Here is a 24952-nt window from a genome sequence, read left to right on the forward strand (position 1 = left end):
TGTGTGCATGGATGGATTATCTCGGCAAAGTAGAAGTGCTCACCCACACAGATTTATCCAGAAAAACAACTCATCCAGAATACATTTTTTGAATAATTTATCAAAACATTTTATTGTCTTGAACAATACAATACAATATGTCACAGAAATATCACAGAGGGATTTAAGACAGGTCTGGCTCAGGTTTTCGTCTACATATCCTATTTGAAACTATAAGTGCAGCAAAAAATGAACATCATAAGAGAGAAAAAACAAAACATTACATCTGTCAAATAAAAACCCCCCAGAATGAGGACAAGACGCACACACAGAAAACAAAACCTTGGCCATTAAAAGTCACATCTTTTTAAGTCTCTGCAAAATGTGTCAAAAGTTACAACTACAGCTACTAATGCTCATAAAGTCACCAATATCCACACGAGATTATGAAGTTCACACAATTGAAAAAGTAAAAAACAAAACAAAAATGAGTATTAATGAGTTAAATACAGTACAAAGATTTGATTTTAGTTACAGTAAAGTGTGTTGTAATGTTTGTAAGCACCAGCAGGTTGGCTCGAGTTGTATCGCTGCGTATTCATCATCGCGTCGTGACGGGACGGGACGGGACGGGGGCACGGAGACAAAGAGGGTTCGAAGCACCAAGGGGATTCACTGGACCCTCGATGCGCACCCCCCCCCCCCCCATCGTCGCCGGACTACATCTTGAAAATACCTTGTAGCCTCATCAATGAGTACCGTTTCATATGCAATAAATATTTCAGAAAACCATGTCGCATGTACAGTATAAATAATGTCACAATTTACAATTTTTCTCTGCAAATCCCCCACAAAACAAACCAGAACAAAAAAAGAGGTATAAAAGTAGGAAGAAATTCCCAGTGCAGTAATTAAAATGAGTGACTTAGGATACTTCAGGATTGTTTCTTCTTCTTTTTTTTTTCAAACAACAAAACAAGAGACCGAGGATGACAAATTTGAACAATTACAAATTAGGTTCAAAAGAGAACTAGAAAACAGATACATTATATACATGATATGGTGTGCATAGAGAAATAAAAGCAGGGGGTAAATCAGATTTGACTTTTTATGCTTATATAACAAGACCTTTCTCAAATTCTCCTCACAAATGAATAAAACCTTTCACAATGCATACGTCACTTCAGATCTCATTATATTTTATCACGTAGTACTGTGTATTAACCCGTGGGCAGTATTTTATTTTGAAATGGCTTGGTCAGAACCAACAAAAAGCCAAAAAATGGTCACAATAACGCCAAAGGGGTTAAGGGGTTTCATAAGCATTACTAGCAAATTATATGTTGAGTTGGGTCGTTTTTAACCATTGGACCAAGTTAAGTGGTCTATTATACACAAAAATGAGATAAAAAGAGTATAAAATTAGAGAACTTATAGTGAGACATCAATTTACTCCTTGTTCCATATCCAGTGATATCTGCTGGTATAAAAACGTATGCAAAGAGAAGCAAAAGTCAAGTTCTGTACTCACGGATTCATAGCTTCTTTGTCGAGAGGCAGCAAAATTGGCCATTCCTGTTGAAATACTTCATCTATGCACAGCACCTTTGATCCCATAAAGTCATTCACAATGTACAGTTATTTATGTCCATGTCATCGAAAAACAAGCAACACAAAAAGAGGTATAAAAAATTGAGATTCGGTTCCCATAGCAAACAAACACAATAGAAAATCCACACATTTGCTTTTTCGGTGTATCATAGATTATATTGACTGTTTGATCCCCCAACTAAGAACGAAAGCCATATTAGTTCTCTAACAAACCCTTATCTTAGAGATATATATATTTTTTTAGTTAAAGAAAAAAGCTTATTGGCATAGTTTTACACTCCAATTACAACTTCTCATAATACAGTTTACAAGGCCAATGTGGTGCATTTTCCAGGCTGGTGGAATTTTTTTTTTTTGGGGGGGGGGGGGGGGGGGGACTGATCTGACAATAATAAATACGACCGGAGTAGATATAGCACCTCAGAGAGTTTACAGGCAATGAGTTTACCTGAAGATCAACACAAACCGGGATCAATATCAATCAATAAGGATGCAAATGTGACAATCAGCTACCTCTCCCGTGCGAAGCGGTTTCCTCTGCTGGTACAATAGAATCACAGCAAATTCATGGACATATAGAATAACTAGATTGGTGTAAAAACACGGAATTTGCATAAAAGTACCTGAATTGATACATAAAATTGGCTACTTGACGCTTTTGAATCACAGCAGAGTCCGTTGAATGTAAATAACCTGATTTTTACAGCAGTGCTCACTTTTTGTTCTTCTTTTTTTTTTTTTTTTTTTTTCCCATCCATGACAATTACCATTCTAGTCATTCTATTTCAATGCGCACGTCCAATCAGCAGTCGGTATGGGGAAGACAGTGAGCTGTACTTATCGTGAGATGTAAACAACAGAGTAAACGTTGATTGGCTGATTCACAACGTGCTTGCGGGGAAACAGATTGCCTTCAAGGCAACATTTGTGCTGCCCTTGGTTTTGGTTATGGCTGAAAGACGCCATGGCGACGTCCTCATTTTGATGCGGGTGACGGAGCCTGACGGGGGGGGGTTGAGACAAACAAGGTTAAAGTTCAGCGGTGCGTTCAACTCGTCACTGTTGACATGAGTTATGGAGGAATCGCAGTGCTCAGGGTGACGGCCGGCAATTTTGAGACACTTTGGCCATGGCTGCCCAATAATAAAAAATAAGAAGAAAACATGACATGCTTTGCCACCATCTTTGTGCTACGGATACCCCCAAGGAGAAGAACTTTGCAAATGTTCTATTCGGAAGGCTTAAACATGATCAAAAAAAGCCTTGACATCAATTTAAAACATTGCATACACTTTGTAAAATAATGTATTGCCAACAAATATTTTGTCTTCATTTCATAGTGAGCGCATCTCGCAGTCATTTGTGAGTTATATATCTATTTTTTTGTCCAATCAGATTTCAGCTTCCATATGTTGCTATATCAGTGCTAAAGTTCCCACTGACTTCAGACTCAAGAGTGCCGGCCCCGGTACAATTGTAACAACATAATATAAAAAAAAAAATTGTATATCTGAACTAATCAGATTACAAGTTGAATATACAGAAAATATACCTAAAATCCCTTAGGGGACGTCAGAATTTTTCCATGGTTCAGCACTACTCGAGTGGGATTTCATCTCATACATAGATTAACCCGTGGGTTATGTTTTTTTATTTTTTATTTTTTTTACTTGTGGCATTTGAGCCAAAAATGGGCTTTGCTGGGATAACTAAGTCACACTTGAACTACTATCCGTATCCATACATATATATATATATATATATATATATATATATATATATATATACACTTTGTAATGCCCTCGATGGACAATAAAAGCAATATTGTACTATATATATATATATATATATATATATATCCATCCATCCATTTTCTTGGCCGCTTTTTCCTCACAAGGGTCGCGGGGGTGCTGGAGCCTATCCCAGCTGGCTTCGGGCAGTAGGCGGGGTACACCCTGAACTGGTTGCCAGCCAATCGCAGGGCACACAGAGACGAACAACCACACTCACATTCACACCTAGGGACAATTTGGAGTGTTCAATTAACCTGCCATGCATGTTTTTGGAATGTGGGAGGAAACCGGAGTACCCGGTGAAAACCTATATATATATATATATATATATATAATTTTCTAATTTGAATATTTCATATGACATAATTAGAACCTTGAAAAAGACAATACATCATAACAGCAGAATGTGACCAAAAACGGGCATTTTATAAAGAAACATGGTATAAATCTGCCTCGCCCATTTGTATTAATTAAAAAAATTAGTCCACGGTGCCATTTTGAACCTCTGCATGTCATAACAATCTGCTGAATTTTTTTTTGCTTCCTCGTGTTTTATTCAGCAGTGTTTGTTAACTTTGACAAGAAATTTCAATTTAGTTTTAGTTATAGTCTTTTGACAAAAATTAAATAAAGTTTTAGTCCCAATTTAGTCATCTGATTGTATTTAAATATGAATCAATTTTAGTCGGACGAAAAAAAGAGGAATTTTAGTCGACTAAATTGACAGGGTGAGGTAGATAAGGGTGATGGATTTCATTAGAGTACATGAAGCCGAGAGAGAACATTGAACAGTACATGAGTGAAAATGCATTTTTCAAGGTGGAATTTTCAAAAGAAAAGAAAAAAAAGAGAAGAATTCTGGACATTGTGAGGATTAGTTGGACAACTCTTGTAGTTGGTTAGCTTGTATGGACAAGGTGAAGGATTAATTCGCCCACTTTCACAGTGGCAGCAGCTACATACCGTAACTCTCTGACCAAATGAACATTACGTGAAGGCCTAGTTCTGAAAACCAATGCGCCCCTGCACGCTTCACTTCTTGTGCTTTAACTCATACTATTCTGGTGCTCTTACCATTAGATATATCTGGAATTGTAAATGTAACATTTTTCAATAAATTGTGAAGGTGTAACATAATATACAGGAGCAAAGATTTGATCTTATTTTTGCCCCCATCCTCATGTTTTCTTCTTTTCCATCTTAAAAAAAAACCTGGGACGCTAATTTAGTGAACCACCAGGCTTCCCCGTTCATATTGTTATTTTTTTGCGTTTCTCGGACAGAATGTGACTGAGCAGAAAAAAATCCTTGTCTTTTTACATATTTGGTCAATAAATCTGATTCTGAGTAGACCACAGAGGACTACTGACATGCTTTTCCAACGCAAACTTTGCCATTAGCGCTTATGAGAATGGAGATGAGACTAACCAGTGTGAAGCTGTCGTAAATTTTCACCAACTCCTCCGTTCGATACTGTTCCAGCACCACCACTCCAGTCAACGACGGGCTCTTAGCCCGGGCGCAGTCCTCACAGTGCACCACGTAGGTCTTCTTCATGCTGTGTTCGCTGGTCACAAACAGCATGTTGAACACCTCCAACTGCACATACCGAAAAGTGCATGACACACAACTAAGACAGCTGAAAACGTGAAAGGAAAACGCCGAGTTGGGGAACTGACGTCACACTCGTTGCAGTAGTAAGCCGGCTCCTCCTTCAAACGACTCTGATAACAGATTTTCTTTCCGGAAGCCACCAATTGTTCCCTCAAAATTTGGATATGCTTGATGGACTGCAGGAGGCAGTGTCTGGCGGAGGAGGAACACAAAAGAGGGTCATTTAAAATTTGGGGTGTGAAAATGTGTGCGGTAATTTTGAGTTAATTTAAAGTACATATGAGGGATAATTTGGTACAGCTAATCTCGGTATACTTTGGAATGCTTGGCAGAAATGGGACAGGCTTGTAAAATGATAATAATAATAATATCAACAACAACAAACATCTTACTTAATCATCTTGTAGGTCTCATGATCGGTGATTTTGATGGTGCGAGCCACATTCCAGGAAACGTGGATCATGGGAACAATCGACTTCACCTTCTTCAGCTCATTCCACTCGTATCGTTCCAGGGCGAGTTGATACTGGTATGCTAACGCCCGGAAACACAAGTTATGTGAAACTGAACATGAAAATGTTTGAATCAAAGACAAAGAGATGGCTACCAGGCAGCTTTGTCATCATTTTCCTCCAAGTGTTGCTTCCCATGACTCACAGTTTAAAGGTCCCACATTCCAGGCGATGTTGTTGCACCAGCCCACTGCTTGCACCCAATGCACAGTCCCGGCATTGATCCACACCAAGTCGCCCGGCCTCTGGATGAAACGGTACACGGGAATGTTGGAGCTGTAGAGGTCTTCCAGAACTGGCCACCAGGACCCCGTGAGGTAGTCTACTCCATGCCTGAGATAGAAACAGAACGAAGAAAACCGTACAGTGGAACGGCTTTCTACTATTGTTAAAAAAAAAAATCAAGCCTCCTCACTCACTTCTCACAGAATTTGTTGATAGACTCCCAGTAGTGCTCATGAACAGCAAACCACTCGCAGTCACCTGGTCCAATATTTATGTTGACTGAGCAGAAGTTGTTGTTCTCCTGGTGACCTGAGGACAAAACAATGCGTCTGAAACTTGTAATTGTTAATTACACGTTTGTCAAATTGCTTTGAGTAGCATAAAATAAATAAATAAAATAAATTTAATCCTCTCAGCTAAGTGGTTCTGAACGTTGTTTTATTTATACTTTATTGAAAAACGAATTTTTCAAGAATGGATTCACTGGTGAACCAAATGAACAGGGAAAGTAGCATTTTCATCGAATCTGGCTCTCTTCGCCATATACAATGAAAACAGCAGAGGCCCCAGAATTGAACCCTGCGGAACACCACAACAGCCACAAGTCAACTACCGAGTGCACCAAATTCCCTGCAGCACAGATAGGCCAGGAAATGTAGCGTGATCACCCGCAGCCAATGATAGCCAAGCGAGGCGTATCATCATGAATCATTTGAGTTGTGTGTTTGTCTTGATCTTCGCCGAACACCTGCGACTGACTCACCGAACTCCTAGGGTTCGATCGAACCCTGGTTAAGAACCACTGGCTCACCTGGATGAGAAACTTTTATCCAGGAAAAAAAGGGACTTAAATGCAGCCCCCATTTTAGCATTGTTGGAAAAAAAAAATCTAATGTTGAACCCCTAATAGTATATCAAAGGTCAACTGACCTGGTGTCCGGCTGCCCGGAACTTTCATGTAGAGCTGGACAGTGTTCATGCCCAGGATGGTGTGACCGACATGACTGAGCATGTTGTTGACCGACTCCACTCGCATGAACGCTGGCAGCTTGAGCAGCTCCTGCAGCTGAGGTTTCCACCTTCGAGAAATACGGCAGATCGTGTGAAACGACTACCTTTTCATTATTTGAACGGCGAGAATTTACGAACTCACCGTTTCGGGTCTGAGAGATCTATATTGGTCCCAAATTTGATTATCTTTCCAACAGACTTCATTTCCGAACTGGGAAGGAATGGGAAAGTTTGAGGTGAGTATAAAAAAACTCCAAATTTCTTCAATCTTTTGTGCTAACCTGGGTGCGATGGCGGCGGTGTTTTTGCTGGAGGCGAGCGAAGAGGTGGCTTTAATGTCAGTCGAGGCTTTATTGCTGGCTGATGTCACACCCGCTTTAGCAGTGGATGACGAATTTGAGGAGTCGGCTTGCTCGTCTTCCTCTTCGTTCTCACTCTCCTTCTCCTCCTATAAAGCGTCTACATGAGCTTAGCTGGCAGGATTGGCCAACGGCAACAAGTCTGTCCATTAACTCATTCACTGCCATTGACGGCTATAGACGTCAAAAATGCATTTCAACTATTTCTATTAGTTTAACTTTTTTTTCCCACTTTTGTTAACAAGAGTATGAAAACCTAGAATTTTTTTTAGTGTACATTTAAACCAGATATAAAATGTGTGATTAATCGTGAGCTAACTACTTTATTTTTTTTTTTCGTGAGCTAACTATTGAAGTAATGCGATTAATTCCAATAAAAAAATTTAAACGCCTGACGCGACTTAAAGATAATTAAAAATTCAGAGCGTCAGGCGATTAAAAATTTTCATCGTAATTGATCGCATGACTTCACTAGTTAACTCACAATTAATCACACATTTTATATCTGTTCAAAATGTACAAAAAAAATCTAGGTTTTCATACTCTTGTTAACAAAAGTGGGAAAAAAATGTAAAACTAATATATCTGTTCGAAATGTAAAAAAAATAAAAAATCTAGGTTTTCATAGTCTTGTTAACAAAAGTAGAAAAAAATGTTAAACTAATAAAAAATGGTTACAATTAATTTTTGACATCTATAGCCGTCAATGGCAGTGAATGAGTTAATTACATCACACTTCACAACTTCAGGGTGAAAGGCATATATGAAGTATTACTATTTTCATACTCCATTTTTTATGGCTATATTATGCGCTGAATTCTCATTTTGCATTTATTTGTACACCAAGTTAAACATTGCATGCTTGATGAGCACACGAGTGGGCGCCCCGAGGAAAAAGGTCTACCTGCAGGCTCTCCTGGAAGCTGGAGGCCTGGTACTGAGCGTATTTGGCAATGGTGGTATGTGAGCGGCTGCTCTCGCAGGGCCACATCTGAGCGGAGCCGCGGGAATCCCAGTTTTCATCGGCGGGCTGCTGGACCTGAGTCCTCACCTCCACAGCATGCTCCGCATTGGCTTCCACCAGAGATTTGGTGGAAAACAAGCCAAGGTCTCACATAGAAAAAAAAGAGAATAACATTTTTATCAGATCAGTTTTAAATTCTGCCTGCGCGTGCAAAATGTAAAAGTGAATGTTGCTTAAGCAATTTCCCAAAATGGTGACAAGGTTTCCTTCTTGAAATCTTAGATTTGTCTTCAACTGATAAAATAGTCACTGAGTGTAACCCTATTGACAAATTAGGATTTTAAGTTAAGATGGCAAGAGTCATACATCATGAATGAAGAAGATTAACAATTTTTTTTATTGAAAAATATTAGTGGTGTCAGGTGATCAAATGTTTTAAATCAATAAATAATTAATTAATTATTATTATAATTATCAATAAATAATTAATTGCATGGCTTCAATAGTTAACTCACGATGAATCGCAAATTCTATATCTGTTCTAAATGTACAACAAAATGTACAATAAAATTGCTTTCCCGGTCATTAACCGTGCGTAAACATTTTTTTGTGGTGTTAAAGGAACTTTAATTCAACTCAAAATGAACACACAAATTTTAACACCCCAAAAAAATATACAAAACACATACAACTAAATATCATGATTGTGTAGACCTGCACGAGACGACTAAATGGGATACACAAATATTGCCCCTTTGTCTTCAGTGATTGCATGTATTGCATTGTAGGTTTACCAGTTTCACACACTGATGACAAAGAATAAAGAGCCATTATTGGTTCAGTCGCCTCCGAATTTGTGTTGTGTATAAACTCACTGAGGCGGAGAGAGCCAGCGAGGCCCCTGATGACAGTAACCGCATTTTTGGGATCGGTGCAGAACTGAAGCAGGACTGGTGAGAAGGCGTCCCTCCTGCTCTCCAACTGCAAACAATAACAATGCAATTGATGTGCTGTATTCTGTATCCACAACACTGCACAATCAATCCAACACAAATGCTGCATCCAAAATTCTGCCTTTACCAAGAGAATTCTGCTCAGAAATTGTTGGAGTGGTAGTCAAATATCTTTATAATTGTAGAATAGGACTGCATTATGTTGACGGATGTTTCAAATATTTTGAGACTCGTGCTCAAGTGATGCTGGTAACATACTCCAAAATGTGCTAATTTTGCCTTTATTTTAGATTTAATAAAAAAATATATTAGTCTTATTATCATTATTATTATTATCAATTTTAATTAAAAACTAGTAGCCAATATAATTTAAGTGAAATCCGTGATTGGCTCATTATTTTTCGACTAAAAATATATTAGTCTTATTATCATTATTATTATTATCAATTTTAATTAAAAACTAGTAGCCAATATAATTTAAGTGAAATCCGTAAATGGCTCATTCTTTTTCGACTAAAAATAATGTTAAGTCAAAAAGGTTGTGTTCATTTTATTTTTAACTAGAAAAATTCCCACGGAAATTTTGAATGGGACTGCTGACTCTTGCAAGGTGGAAAGACGCATGTAGCAATAGTAGTAGTAGTAGGACTTTTAGTAGTAGCGCTTGTAATAGCTAAAAAAGCAGTATTTAAATAGCAGTCCATTCCATTTAATAAAAAAAATTTAAATTAAAAATAATAATAATGAATACATTTTTTTAAATGAGCTGAACAGTTTAATTAAAAAAAATCTTAAATGTCACTGTTAAAAATGCACTTCCAATTAGGTGGCAAACCCGGGTGTCATTTTTATGTTAAGCAGGGTTGTTGGTATTTGCTGGATATCACAATTAAAGTAACTTGTAATCTAAATTAGTTACTTTTAAAATCAAGTATTCTGTAATCTACTTGTTTTGGGGGCAATTGTGGCAGCACTGCTTGTGGGTTATTAAATTACCCAAATTATTCAGGATTTTAGTCTTTTGCAATCATTTGAATGCACTAATAATCAAAATCAAGAACACACACACGACTTCCATGAGTCAAATATCAACACTATTATTGAGGTTTAACAGTGAAATAAAACATGAAATTGTTTTATATTTGCATGGACTTACATAGATGCTTGGCGTGGGAGGGTTGCGCTTTTCTCGAGGAATTGGAATCTGGACGGAAAGTTGAGGTTTCACAGAAAGGGAAGGAAGCAGGTATGACTCCTTGAACTTCTCCTTAACCTTTGCCATCCTGTGATACAAAAAAAAAAAAAACACAAAACAAAGACTGCATTGAAGTATTCTTTCAGATCAAACGAAAAGTAACAATCTTTGGGTGACGACTTACTTGCAAGCTCCCACAATTTCGGCTCCTGTGTTTTGGATGCTAATCTGACCAAGTGGGATTTTTTGCTCTTCTGTTTCTGCCGCGTTGATTGCGTGTTTCCCGTCAATCTTCATTTTCACCAAGAGCACCTTCAGCTCCTTGGTAAAGCCCATGGACAGCATTTTGAGCTTGAGCGGGTCAACTGGGGTAGAAAGAGGTTTAGCGGCGGCTGGTGTGGCGGTGTTCAATTTGGATGCATTCATAGTTGATGTTTTAGTATCAGAGGTTGCAGGTCCTGATGAAACGACAGTTCCAAGCACGCTGACATCACCTTTAATCTTTGTCACGATGTTTGCTTTTGCTTTTTCATGTTTCGCCCTCTTTTTCGGCACATCATTGATCGGAGGGGATTTTTGTTTTTTATGTCTTTGTTTGGATTTGTGGATAACAACGCCTTTCTCTTTCTTTATCTTAATTCTACTTCGGCCCTGGTGATCTCGGTCCTCACTCTTTAGCCGTTCGTCTTTGCTCGAGACAAGGAGGTGGTTCAAAGAGGTGGTGTGGGTGGTGGTCAGTCTCAGCTCTGCGCTGAGCGAGTGGTCCAAAAGAGAGACCTCTTTTTGGGTTTGGATGCTTTCATCCTTGCCCTTTTGTCTTTCTTTGATATCAACATCAGGCTCCGCTATTTTACTGGTGGACTCGCGGTGATCCGTCTCGCCGCGCTTTTCTAAAAGTGAATCCGACGGATTGTTCGTTTCCTTGGATGATGCCGGACGTGACTTGAGGGCCGAATCTTGATGCTGGTGACAGTTAATATCTGGTCCGAGAGCAAGAGAGGAAGCAACTTTAACCCCGTTAGCGGTCAAAGCGGGAGAACCCCCAAATGGACCTCCTCGACATGCGGTCCTCTGGCCGCTGAGAAAAGTGGCCAGACTCTTGAAGACGTCATCCAGACCTGCTTTATGGTGAAGCTCGTGATGTAGAGAGCTGGACTTGACTGGATTTTCTTTCTTTGCCTCATCTTCAAGAACATGATTAGTTGTACTTGACGCATCGTGGGGTTCCGAACAATATGCCAGTTTGCTTTCAACATTAACCACAACATCGATATTCTCGTCTTCCAAGGGCGGAGGAGAAAGACACTGGGTGGGGCTGGGCTGGAGGACGGGCCTGCTTAGCATGCCCTTTTCCATGTCGTCGTCATCCTCTCCCACATCCGACACGGGTGAGCCCTGCCAGCTGAGGACGGGAGGAGTGTTAGCAAGGTTGTCTCCCACTTCTCTATTTCCAATCACGGCCACGGGTTGGAGATCCGGGGCGTGGAGAAGCCCCCCTTGCCCTTTGTCATGGCCCGACTGCTCGACACTCACAGAACACGTTGCGCTGAGAGGTTCTAAGGCTTTATGCAAAAGGGAAGGCAGTGCATTTTTAGGTTTTGGTCCTGGTTCTGATCGAGATGAGACTGTGGTCGGGATGGAGCTGTTTTTTGTGGGGAGTGAAAGTCCTTGAGGAAAAATGGAAAGATGCTCCTCTGCTGAAGAGTTAGAAATAAGAGAGGAGCTGTAACGTTCCTTCTCTGTGTTTTTTGCTTTCAGGGTTATTTTCTTTTCTTTCTTCCCTTCCTTATCCCTTTTCTTTTTTTTCTCAATTAATTTCCGTTCTTTTTTCTTCCGTTTCTTTCTGTCTTCAGCCTTTTTATTTGCCTTTGCCACATCGTCCCTTCTCTGCCTCTTCACCAGTTTGTCATTTTGTATGCATCCGACCATTCTTCGGGCTTCTGACTCCTTTTCTGGCTTGTTTATTCTCGAGCTGCCGTGGGGAGACAAGCAAAGAAGCTGTGAGGTCTTCTTGTGTTTGACATCTGAAAACCTGGATTTTGGGCCAGCTGGAGATGTATGAGATGGGATCGAGGCTGAGCAGAATCTTGCTTTGTGAGTTGGGCTTCCCTGGATTTTTGGTTGCCCACTGAGGCCAGGGCTACATTGTTGACGGTTAGCTGCTTTGTGTAATGGAGGGCTAACACGTGGACTGTGAGCAGAATCTTTTGAATGGAGGGAGGAATAGTTAGGAGATTCTTCCGCAGAATTCTTGAAGGTGGCTGGCTCTCTTGAAATGCCTCTTATGTTACGGTGAATTTCCTGTAGAGTAAATACACATGTTAGGGGTGTCAAAAATAGTGCGTTAATTTTGAGTTAAAGTTAAATTAACACCACAAATTTTTTTTAATGCACGATTAATGACCGCCCCTTATTTGGAATGCCTGTACTGGGGGAATTCCAGTCGCAACGCAGCAGACACAACCATGTCAAAATTTAGCAGTAATAAATTTAATAATAACGCAAATATTTGTGGAGACTGGGATCAAATTGTATTTTTTATTTTTTTTTAAATGTACAGATTTTCACAAGTTACTTCATGTTAAAGATTTGATAGCTCTTAAATGAAAAAAATAATAAAATGCATTGAGCTGTCACCACCATCTTACAAATGCAATTATTCCATCTACTGGCAGAAAAATGACTTTAACAGAAATCAATATCACACATTTTTTACAGTACAGTACATCTTTTTAATTTTAACTAAATATTATGAATTATTATGAAATTACTCTATCAATGACTAAAAGATGCAGCCATATTTCTATTAGCTTAACATGTTTCCCCACTTTTATGTTAGGAAGAGTATGAAATCTTAGAAAAAATATTTAATTATATTTTATTGTACATTCAGAACAGATATAAAACTTGCGATTAATTTTAATCGCCTGACATTAATATATACATAAAGAATACTTAGCAGCTTGACACAGACACATTACGGACTTATTATGGTTGTGGGAACAAAAAAATAAAGCCTCAAAATGTGCCTAAATGTACACAGAATGGTGGGTAGCAAAATTAAACATTTACATATATTATTAGAAATGAAGAATTTCTTACTGTGCTTTGCTTGCGGAGATGATTCCTCAAGTTCTCCTCTTCCTCAAGGCGGTGCGTCAGAGGTTTGTGCTGTTCATCTCTGAGGTGGCGAGTGTGCCGCTGTTGGTGGTAATGAGGATTTTGGTGGCTGTAAGGCATACGAGTGTGTTCTGCTGGGGAAGACATTTTTCGGTAACCGTTCCCAAGATGTGAAGCTCTGCTGCTGCAGCCCTGGTTTTGGACTGTCGGGTCACTGTTGCAAAAGCTATGTCCTCCAGCGCGTGATTTTGAGGTCTCCTGAATAAAGAAGGAATAAAATCAGAAATGAAGAACAATTTTAAATGCGTAAGCGAGTATACCTGTTGATGTGTTGTTGAGGTCCTGTGGTCGGAGGGGTGGTTCGGACCCGCCCGGTCGTGAGGTGGCTTCCAGTCATCTTGGTTACAACGGTGGTGGCGAGGTGAGGATGGTGGATGGGCAACTAAATGTCTTGATCCTGGATGAGATGACTAAAGAGAGAAACGCAAAAAAAGACAGTAGAAAATTTAAGAAAAAAAATATTTAGTAAAATGAGAAAATTATTATTAGCTGCCAACAGAACAAGAAATTTTTACTTAAATTTACCTGTAATATTTTGAAAATAATACTAGGTCCATATCAACCACAGCGGTCTTGAAAATAGTATTTTTACACTAAAAAAACAGTAATACTGACTTTTTTCAAGCTGTAATATATAAAACTATGTTCCTAAAATAAATGCATATTCATTTACGGTTGGCCATCTCAGTGTCAAGCAGGGAGAAAACAGGCCCCATTTTTAATTGTCTTTTATATGAGCCAGCGAGGGAATTAAACCCACAACCTCCCAGTCTGAGGGTAGACCCTGAGCAGGTAGTGCATTTACTCGCAAGAGGAAAAATTAGCTTAGTAAATAACGAAACCCCGGACTTATTTTTACAAGACAAAAATGCTTATAATAAAGAATTATATATATATATATATATATATATATATATATATATATATATATATATATATATATATATATATATATATGGATTCCGCTTTTGTCTGATTGTTTTCTGACTTGTGTTTTTTTTTTTTTTTTCCTTTACCTCATTACTAGATTCTGCAAAATCTTAAAAAAAGAAAATTCAATTTATGAAACCCCAGTTGGTTAGTCATCTTAAAATGTGGAAAATGTTTGTTTTAAGCCTCACAGTATTTAACACTCAATTGCCAAGACTGCTTGATCAAATAAGTAATTAAGTAATAAGTATCTTAAAATAAGTATAAATAACCAGAAACAGACAGACAGTAAGAGTCCATGTCTAGCCACATTTAAAAGCGTTTAAGAGGGATAAAAGTTCCGGGACCCCCTGAAAAAGGTACATTAACTCTTTGACTGCCAAAAACGTTAAATAACGTTTAATAAAATCCTAGGGAGGAGTGCCAAAGACGTTAAAAGACGTTTTTTTCAAAACAGAGATGAAACTAACCATTTTCTATTGTTGATTACTGAAAAACGGAATACGGTAGAAACAAACTTTTTTGAGAGTCCAATCTTTCATTTGATAGTATGTGTGTTTCCATAGTCCAAACACAACATTTTCTGTGGACCTTGAAAGATCAGTCAAAATGCTTAAATGGGCTGGCACCCACGGCATCCCTTTTCTGAAAACGTCTGGCAGTCAAAGAGTTAAAAAAATAAAATCTTAATTTTTTTTTTTCCTGATGGTGTACAATGCACGGTAAACTACCAGCGGGTGGTACTATAGCACACATTTTCTACTTCAACAATCCTCACTTGAACATGAGCCTTTTGGGATTCTTGCTCAAGGGCATAGATTGAGAAATGCAACTACCAAAGCTAGTGATTGTTGAACACCATATACCTGATCAGGACCCGAGTCCCGGCTCCTCTTGGCTGGACACTCATCCCTTGTGGATGTCGGGTGCAGTGGGGGTGGACTATGCTGGTGCATTTGGTCTTGGCGCTGGTGCGAGGCTGGCCGTTTCCAAGGCCCGGGTCTGTCATTAATCATCCGAGCGGGAAAGCTCCTGCGAAAATCCGAGGGAGCCCACCTTTCTGGGGGGGACTGGAGCTCTCTGTTGTGACGGTGCAGGCGAGGACTCCCATGCTAGAGCCAAAATGAGAAACACAATGTTAAGTACTAACAACATTTACTCCTTTGAAAAGATACTTTCTTCACAAGGCCCCCTTCTTCTAAAGGCCTCACCAAAGAGTTGCTGACATTGCTGTCCCAGTTTGTGTAGCGTTGTCCCGGTCTTGTTAGATAACCATTGTTGGTGCCAGCTCGGTTGTGGAATGAGCGTGCAGAGTTGTGATGCCAGTTCTGGGCCTCAAATGGATGTTCTTTACCATCCCAAACGTTTAGGGACTGCCTGTGCCCCTTAGAGGAACCCTTGTCTTGGGCATAGTGGACTGTGCGTTCCCCCCTTGGCAAACAAACAAACTGATCAACAAACATCACGGCGGATGAGATCATCACTGTGAAAACAACAAGCATGCTTGAAAAGGGCCTTTTACACACAAATTACCATATTGCGCAATAGAACGCACTCTCAAAATGCTTCTGGAGATGAGTTTTTCCACAAACTACTTTGATTATTTTTTTTTACTCTTCACCTGTTTAACTGACGACTTGACGGTGAGATGGGACGATCGGGTGGAACGCGCCCTCCGTTGCATCTGCATTGGCAACAGATAAAACGGTTTTGTATTCAAGAAATAATGCTACATTTACCCGGTGGGTTACCACAAACGACATGGATTGTCTGTAGTGTACTTCCTCTATTTACTGATTCAAATAAAAATCAAATTGTATTATTTTGTTAACAGTTCTCTAGAGACGTGTTGGTGTGGGCTCATTCACTCATGTTTAAACCGCACACTCTCAACTGCAGCCTAGCTAAGTGCTTTTTTCTTGAATGTGCTCATCACAGTTAACCCTGGAGAACCCATGGGGTCAAATTTGGCCCCTATATATTCTGCTACTCAAATAACAGACCTTTTTTTTTTTTTTCAAATTTAACTTCAAAAGTCCAGAGTGCCACTTCTGACCCCTGCATGGGGCCATCTAGTGGATGAATATTGCACTTACATGAGCCAGAGTGGTGGTGGCAAGATGGCTGGCAACATGCTGTTTTGTTGAGCTGGAAATAAATCCGAACAAAACCATCTTCTCAGCAAACCATCAGATGGTAAAATTGTGTGTTTTTTTGTTAATCTATTTCATATCATGTTGCAGAATGCCTAGGAGTATGTTTTATATATATATTTTGATAAATTAGCAACTCTGAGCTAGTTCAAAAAACAAGGGTTATAATTGAAAAAACATATATTTTGGTGTTCAGTGACCTTATAGCAGTCATTTAATGTATAATTCATAATTTTCCAAAGAAGAAAAGGCTTCTTGGGTTCTCCAGGGTTAATCAGCCTGCACAGAAACTGCCGTCACACCTGCCGCTAACATGCGATTGCGTGAGAGCAAAATTATGTCAAAAGCATTTTCGTATTCATATAACAAAACCAAAAGGTAAGCAAACTATTCCTTCAAATTCAGATTTAAACGTCTATTCAATGATTCAACGTCTGTTTGTATTGTCATGCTGCTGCTGACCTTTGCGTTTGGCTCCAGGGCCGACAGTTTACCGGGGCCCATTGTCCTCTGTTTGGTCCTCCATCTGGATAGGAGTGCCATGTTTTACGGCCAGAGTACAGCTCTGCCGGGTGATACATGCAGCCTGCAAAAAGACATGTTGAATGTTGTTTTTTCACTTGTATAGCATTTTGGCTTTCTTATGTTGCTCTCAAATATATCCCAGTACAATTATACAACTATAAACCGCAAGCTCAATAAAAATACAAACAGCATTGTTAAAGTTCTACCACTATGACATTGCCAGTCAAATTATAGTTCTCTGTAAAAGGAACATTTTTTGATGCAACTCTTTTTTGGATCTAGTTACAGTATAAGGATTTCTAACGTACATATTGAAATTTCTAGCTAATATATACCGGTGATTTAAGTAGCAATTTGATTAGAACATCTATATAATGTACCATTGGCACACACAAAAAAACTTGAATAAAAACAAATACTCTGTGATTACCAGTCTGTCTGTGTTCGGGCGGCTTTCCACTTCTCACCTGAAAAAGACAAGACACATGATTTTGTGATTTATGGAGATAATTTCATTTTTTTTTTTTGCTTGATTATTGGATATCTGTATTTTGTTTTACTTTTGTTTCTAAGGTTAAACATTTTGCCGCACTTGATCATAGTTAGCATTCATCCAACAATAAAACACATGGCACTGATAGTAAAGAAGTTAACTTTCAGAACAAAGAAAAAGCAAATGAGATGGATATTGTGTTTTTTTTCACCCCAAAGACTAACCAAATCTCATCAGTCTCTAAGCTTAGAGAGAACCATACTTATGAAAATTTCAATTTTTAAAAACGCTCTATAAGACCCTTAACCAATAGTTTTGAAACTGCATTTAAAAGCATTTCCATTTGGGGCTGACTTTTGTTATTGCGCGCAGCATAACAGGTAAATGCTGCTTCACTATGTTTGCTTGGAACTCTGGGTTACAAAAATAATTGACCCCGAGAAAATTTGGGAGCTAGTGTAAAAGCTTTTGGGACAAAAAGTAATTTCTCTCTTTTATATAAAATGACCCAGTTTTGGGGGTTTGTATTGTCCAAAACAACTCAATCTTTGAGGTTGTTTTTTACAAAATGCCCAATTTTATTTATTTATTTTTTATTTTTTTGTGGCAACTGCCAAATAACAGAAAGTTGCATCAAATAAACAGCTAGCGGATCAGTCCATTTGTTTTTTGTTTTTTTTTTAACCCCAAATTGGGTTATTTTTGACCTTACTGTTTTTGCACTGCTTTATCAATGAAGATCAAAACAGACCGGGATTTTGCATAATTGTAAGTTAGAAAGCCTTGGTCTAGGACTTCAGTTTTTTTTTTTTTTAATAAAATTGTTGCTGAGTATTATTATTGCCTACATAGGTGATGTAATCTTTGTTGCGGGGGGGGGGGGGGGGGAAGAGAAGAAGCTGCACCAGATGTGGTTGCTTGCGAATATGCTTTCATACCCAGCTGTGTAACTTGTAGGCAATTCCTTGAGTGGTTAAGGTTTTTCCATCCACATTTGCGTATAGTGCGCTTATAGAATGTTGTGCAGCCATGCATTAAAAGCCTCACTGTGTGTAGTGAATGAGGTAAGTGAGGAAGCTCTTCAAGAGTCCATTTCTACCCAGTTGCTACAGCAACTGAAAGCCAGACATCTTTTACTGCTTTGGCTTTAGGCCATGTAAAGACCATTTCATTTAGATTTATTCTTGGAGAAGAAAGAGGGCACAACATGCATTCATAATTCAGCAATATATTACCATGCACATGTAATTATGACTCCACGACATTCAGTGTATACTTTATATAAGATTGATTGCTGTATAAAATAAAAAAAGCTGCGACATGCTGACTAAACATGCCCGTTTAAAGTCCTTGTAATCCTCTCTAATTTAAAGAACATAAGCTTCCTGAAAATTAGCTGTTCATCACTTTGACCTTGCTTGAACTTGATTTTTTTGGCACAAAGTGGAACTAAAAAAACGGCAAAAAATAATTGCATTCAAGTATTTCTTTGCCATGCCTTCAAAATGATCTACTTAGAACACGGCCAATCCTATACCGCAATCGTACTTTAAAAGATGTCTGGCCTTAATTCATGCCAACCTTTGTTTTCAAGTTTTCTGTAATGTTTTGGTTCCCAGAGAAGCAAAAAAAAAAAAAAAAAACATCTTACAGCTCTTTAAACTTGAAAGGATTTACAGACCATTACACCGACTACAGATCCCCCCCCATCTGTTTTGAAGCCTCACTATTGCAGAGTGGAATGCACACTCTTGTTACAGAGATGCAGGGGGAGTTGACCGTCAGCTCCAGTTTGACTCAACGACAACAGCGTTGTGCGCGCGGCCAATATGAAACCCATCTGTGCAGGGTTAACGCATACATCTGGAGTTTAGCTCTGAAGCCCAAATGATGTCGCGTGCGGCGAGGGGTTATGTTAGGAAAGTGTAAAATACCCCGCGATAGGAAAAACACATTCAAAACTGTACAGTCAGCACTGTATAACATTTTGAAATCTATGAGCGGACAATATTGCTGCTTGCAAGCGACACCAACTCTTTGGACAATTCTGCCGTCTGTTCCGGCTAAAATGTGTATTTACCTAACAACTTGACAATTATTATCATATGTTTTTACCTGCTTGAGGGGGCGGCCATTTTGCTACTTGCTGTTGAATGAAAAATGACATCACCGTTTTTCAGGGCTCAAGTAACAACCAATCATGACTCAGCAGTGATTGGTTGTTACCTGAGCACCTGTGATGTCATTTTCAGTCGACAGCAAGTGCCTGAATGCCGCCTCCTGAGATGGACAAAAACGGGTGGATTTTGCTGCTTAACTCATATTCCACAAACACAATATTAATCAGAAGCCCGTGTTAGTGGAAGGCACATGCAAGATATTATTGCAAAGAAAATTTATAGGTTGACTTCCCCTTTAACTCACTGCCATTGACGGCTATAAACGTCCAAAATTCATTTGAACTATTTCTATTAGTTTAACATTTGTTTCCCACTTTTGTTAACAAGAGTATGAAAACCTAGATTTTTTTTTTTTAATTGTACATTTAGAACAGATATAACATTTGCGATTAATCGTGAGTTAGCTATTGAAGTCAAGCGATTAAACATTTTAATCGCCTGACACGATTTAAAAAAACAAAAGAAAAAAATTATTAAAAATTAGGGGCATCAGGCGATTAAAATTTGTAATCGGAATTGATCGCATGACTTCAGTAGTTAACTCACGATTAATCACAAATGTTATATCTGTTCTAAATGCACAATAAAAAAATCTAGATTTTCATAACTAGTTGACAAAAGTGGGACTTTTTTTTTTAAAAAAACTTGTTCTAAATGCACAATAAAAAAAATCTAGATTTTCATACACTAGTTGACAAAAGTGGGACTTTTTTTTTTTTTTTAAACTAATAGAAATAGTTAAAATGAATTTTTGACGTCTATAGCCGTCATTGGCAGGGAATGAGTTAATGTTGAAGCCATTCTTTTAAAGCATCCTTACCTTACAGTGAAAGACGAGTCAAAAAAGGGAGATGGGCTCTCAGTCAGTCAGTCCAAAATAGCAAATACAGCAGACCCGTACAGTCTTTAAATAGACATGCTCGCCCCCTATCTGGCAAAGACACAGAGCAGACAGAGTGAGGAAATACCATTGTCAGTTGCCGGTTTATTGTGTCAAATAAAGCTTGGTGGGTTTTTTTTTCTTCCTGCATCCACAATGATCTGCATTGTTTTGTTTTTTTCAAACATAGAATAAGAGATACGGGCAGAAGAAGGATGGTGGATAAACATCCTGTTTCCTCCACGTGACTCTGCCTTTATTACCTTTGCTGTAATCATAACTTGATTTAGGACGATTACTTTTCGTGTCAGGATACCAACTAACACTGCCCATTACAATTCCTCTTTATGGCTATCTTGATTCCGCACCCTCCTCTTTCTCCCTGCACAGTGTGTCCTTGTAACCCTGGCAACCAGTGATAATTTAGCCTAGAGTTGATAGTAAGGCCTAAACTAGGAGGGGAGGCCGTGCGATTTCGACAGAGAGGTGGGAAATGGCGGTGAGCTGCTGGAGAACATCACCGTTGGTTTCTGTCTTTGTTCATCCATTCCTGATGGAACATTTCTAGCAAGCATCTCACAACCTGAGAGTGAAATACTGCAAACGTGCACCTCTTACTGTGTGCAACTATGCACGTACGTGCACGCGGGGAGGCTAACTGTGATCCGATACCATAAAAGGAAGGATGGGCTGCACCAGACTCTGACCGTCTCCTGTGACTTCCAGGCTTGCTAACACAAGAAGCAGACACGAAGAGAACAGATGGGAGACAAGGCGAGAAGCTGCAACAGTCAGCACTGACATGGACGAGACAGACAGCCTGCCCCAGATATCACACACTGTGTATGATTATATTGCGTGTATGACAAAAAAAAAAAAAAAAAGCATGGCAGCCAAGAGGGAGAATGTACAGTAGGAGCCGAATATCAATGCCATTTCTAAAAATAACCAGTAGGCTTGCTTTCCTCCCTCTGCTGTATCCCCTTCTATAATGGCAGCCTCTCCCGGTGTATGCTCCATAACGCACGTCTCTCCGAGGGGTACTGGAATGTACCAAGGCAAGGTCAAGAGCGAGAAGGAGGGGTTTTTTCTTTCGCTAACAGTGCAAAAGTGTATTTAGAGTAGACAATGATACAAGTTAACGGGTTCATTGCAGGATGCACGTGCATGTGTTTGTGTGCACATGAGAATGCTGGCATGCAAGGAGGCATTAGGTTGATGGGATGGTGAGGGATTGACAGGAGTGCAAGGAGGCGATAGACAGATAGATAGATAGATAGATAGATAGATAGATAGATAGATAGATAGATAGATAGATAGATAGATAGATAGATAGATATGTGGCTTTTCACTGCTGTACTCAACACATTCAACAGTTTAAGCTGAACGGTTTAAAGCTGCAATAGTTGAGCCCCCAACCACCAGCTTCAAAAATTCACCCTGGGTTCTAGAAAATCTGCACGTGAGAATGCATTGCAAGTGTGTGTCGAATGTGCAGCACGCTGCAGTGTCAGCTGCAGGACAAACACACACACACACAAAAGACAGATAAGAAACTGGTCGAATGCAAGCAGGTCAATCGAAATGCAGTTACACTTGTATGCAGACGCCAGCAGCTCTACTACAATGCACAATGTGAGATGTGTATTTCTAGAAGGGAAAGGCAAATCGAACACGTTGAAGTTGCCGGTGTGCAGTCGACTTTTACCTCTTATTTGTCTTCCGTCTTTTGGTCCACACTCCCCCCTCTGCACCCCTTTTCCTCCCTTTCACTCCTCTCCACCTTTTCTCACCCGATCCTGTCCACCGTGTCTTTTCTCCCCCCTCTAGTCCTCTTCCTGTTTCCAATCCGATATTCGACGTTCGGGCTCGCCGTGCAAACCGAAGAAGGCGGGCCAACTAGCTGTCAATCACAAGACACAAGCCAATCAGAGAGTAGAAATGTGTGATCCAGCGTAGTGTGAGGGGAACGGAGGAGGGGCATGGATGGGGCCCTTTAATTTCTGTGTGTGTGTGTTTTAGAGTTGGACCACAGCCAGTTTAGAGAAATAGATATGTCATACAGTATATTCCACATCCGCCTAAAAAAAAAAAAAAGCTCGTCACATTTATGTATCTTTATTATACAGCTACAGGTAGATAATGTGCTATCACTTTTTTTTTTTTAAACCAGGACACAAATGGAATCCTAATTAATCTCCATGTTTATTTGTTAACATCATTCTAAACCGGGTGAGATAGGGACACCACATACTATACTTGGGTTGGAGTCTGCCATTCAATATTAATTCATGAGTAGCTTTCATTCTCGTGTGTTCGTAATGTAGTATTCATGCATCCGGCCATTTTCTTAGGACTGTCTCAACAGATGGGAAGGGCTGCGCGTGCTTTCCTGAGCCCACCAATGGGAGGGGGGAATAGGGGGTGGTACTTAGCTCTGTGGATTATGTGTAAAAGGACCCCCCCCCGTCACCACCCGCTCTCATTTCACCCACCTTGAGTCGTAAAATTGTCAGGGCGTCTGTCGAAAGTGCTCGGTAAGAGAGGGGTGGGGGGTGAAATGCAGAGAGGGGAGCTCAGCTAACTGCTAGCAGCTGTCTCAGAAATGCCATAGCAACAACCTGGATCCGCTCAATCTCTATTGGGTGTTACTAGGAGTCATGTGGTTATTTGGACCAATCAGCAATCTTTGGTGCAGCACCAACCCAGACTGCTACTCAGGCCAAAATATGTGTTTATGTTGCCCCCTGCTGGGTAGGTGTGCGCCTCGACGCTGCATTTGTGTAGTAACTTGTCGGAGGTGGGGGGGAATTACGTAATTAATATAGATCTAATCTTGTAAACTGGCAGCAAGGCAGTCAAACATTCTTTCATTCGCCATCCAATAATCCAGATTTTATTATTAGAAGATTATTGAAGAACGAATTCATGACAGCAAAAATGACACTGCAATACATTTATTAATGAATGTCTCCGAAATAACAGTTTACTGTGGTCATCCATCCATATAATATTACGTTGCAGAGAAACTATTGAGTATTTTCCCACAGCATACACTCATCAAGCGAACCTGCATTGCCACCAAGTGGGTAATACAAACTACTGCAGGATGCGTTAACGACCCCTTTACAATGTCTTTCCAGAATATAGCAATTTTTAGTCAATTTCCCACGAGTCGTTTTGGGCTACTTTGTTGTGTAAAAGCAGATACTTAATAGATTTATGAAGTGCTGTTAATGAAGATCATAAAAAACCACATAATCCAAAAGACATTATAAAACACAATGGATGGATTGGTGAACCCTAATTGTCTCCTAAACACTGATTCATAATCTTTGTTAGATTTAAAGCAATTAAATGTTGTTGTCACTATCGTTTCAAGTGCCCCCATCTCTCTACTCATGAAATAAACTATTCCATTTTACTGCGCATGTGTAAACGTGATTCAGGCAGAAGGTAGCAAATTATTATTATTATTATTATTTATATTTTTTTAAATAAAAACTGCAGGGACTTCTCAGGCTCAACAGTGTCTTTTAGAAAGTTAAATAAATAAATAAATACATACATTTATTATTATTATTATTATTATTACTATTATCTGAGGTCCACCCAATGTTATGATGATGTCTAATTGACCACCAGATTAAAAAAAAGAAAAGTGCGAGGGGATACGTCAATTCAGTATCATATTTTGAATCCTGTTGGCCTCCAGGATTCCAACGGACTGTGAAAGGCTATACAAATAATTCGCTATAGGCGTTCTGCACTTTGCAACAGGGATGTGCAAAATTCCACATGCTCAAAATGCTGGCAGTTGAAAACGTCTGTTCAGATAATTGCGTCACTGGGTTTGCTATATTAGTTGTGATTGCCGTAATTCCAGATTAGATTCGAAAGGCAATATGGTTGATATTTGGATGAATGGAAGGCTTAGTCACTATAAATGATTTACTGTTAGGGCATTGAAGGATTGTTGCTCCCCCTCATCTGACTAACAGTTTCGAATTGACATGCAGGCTGCAGCGGAGGGCAGCAAAGGACAGCTACTACAGCACATTTGATTTCTATTACCGGTGCAATACATTTTGGATATCATCCACAGCATGCCTGATCATATTAAGGACATTTTGAAAGGGCGTGTAACTTTCCATGCATCCATTTTCTTCCTCTTATCCAAATGGGACTAAACTTCTCAGTTCTCAACCTATCTCTAAGGACACTCTGTGGGCGAAACTCATTTTGACTGCTTGTATCCGCCATCTTGTTCTTTTGGTCACAACATAAAACTTGTTATCAAAGGTGAGGGTGGAAACGTGGATTGACCAAGGCACTATAGATAGATAGATAGATAGATAGATAGATAGATAGATAGATAGATAGATAGATAGATAG

General features: G+C 39.4%; 1 protein-coding gene across 2 annotated transcripts; it reads right to left on the bottom strand.

Moving 5' to 3' along the window:
- Positions 1-80: 80 nt before the first annotated feature.
- LOC144036338 (uncharacterized) lies at positions 81-23148 on the bottom strand. Of its 2 annotated transcripts, XM_077546885.1 has the most exons (23): positions 23053-23148; positions 22266-22460; positions 20498-20608; positions 17435-17471; positions 16942-17065; positions 15948-16010; positions 15538-15757; positions 15193-15438; positions 13657-13806; positions 13319-13594; positions 10401-12517; positions 10178-10304; positions 8944-9049; positions 8009-8214; positions 7027-7193; positions 6888-6956; positions 6665-6813; positions 5929-6043; positions 5655-5842; positions 5390-5531; positions 5063-5189; positions 4812-4982; positions 81-2590 (listed from the first exon to the last, which is right to left on the bottom strand). In XM_077546885.1, the coding sequence occupies exons 5-23, from the start codon at positions 17058-17060 to the stop codon at positions 2567-2569; spliced, it is 4782 nt and encodes a 1593-aa protein (XP_077403011.1). In that variant the 5' UTR covers positions 17061-17065; positions 17435-17471; positions 20498-20608; positions 22266-22460; positions 23053-23148; the 3' UTR covers positions 81-2566. The 2 variants fall into 2 exon arrangements, with proteins under 2 accessions (XP_077403011.1, XP_077403012.1); XM_077546886.1 differs by lacking the exon at positions 15948-16010.
- Positions 23149-24952: the final 1804 nt, after the last annotated feature.

Source organism: Vanacampus margaritifer, chromosome 16 (assembly GCF_051991255.1).
Source record: "Vanacampus margaritifer isolate UIUO_Vmar chromosome 16, RoL_Vmar_1.0, whole genome shotgun sequence".
Lineage (NCBI taxonomy): Eukaryota > Metazoa > Chordata > Actinopteri > Syngnathiformes > Syngnathidae > Vanacampus > Vanacampus margaritifer.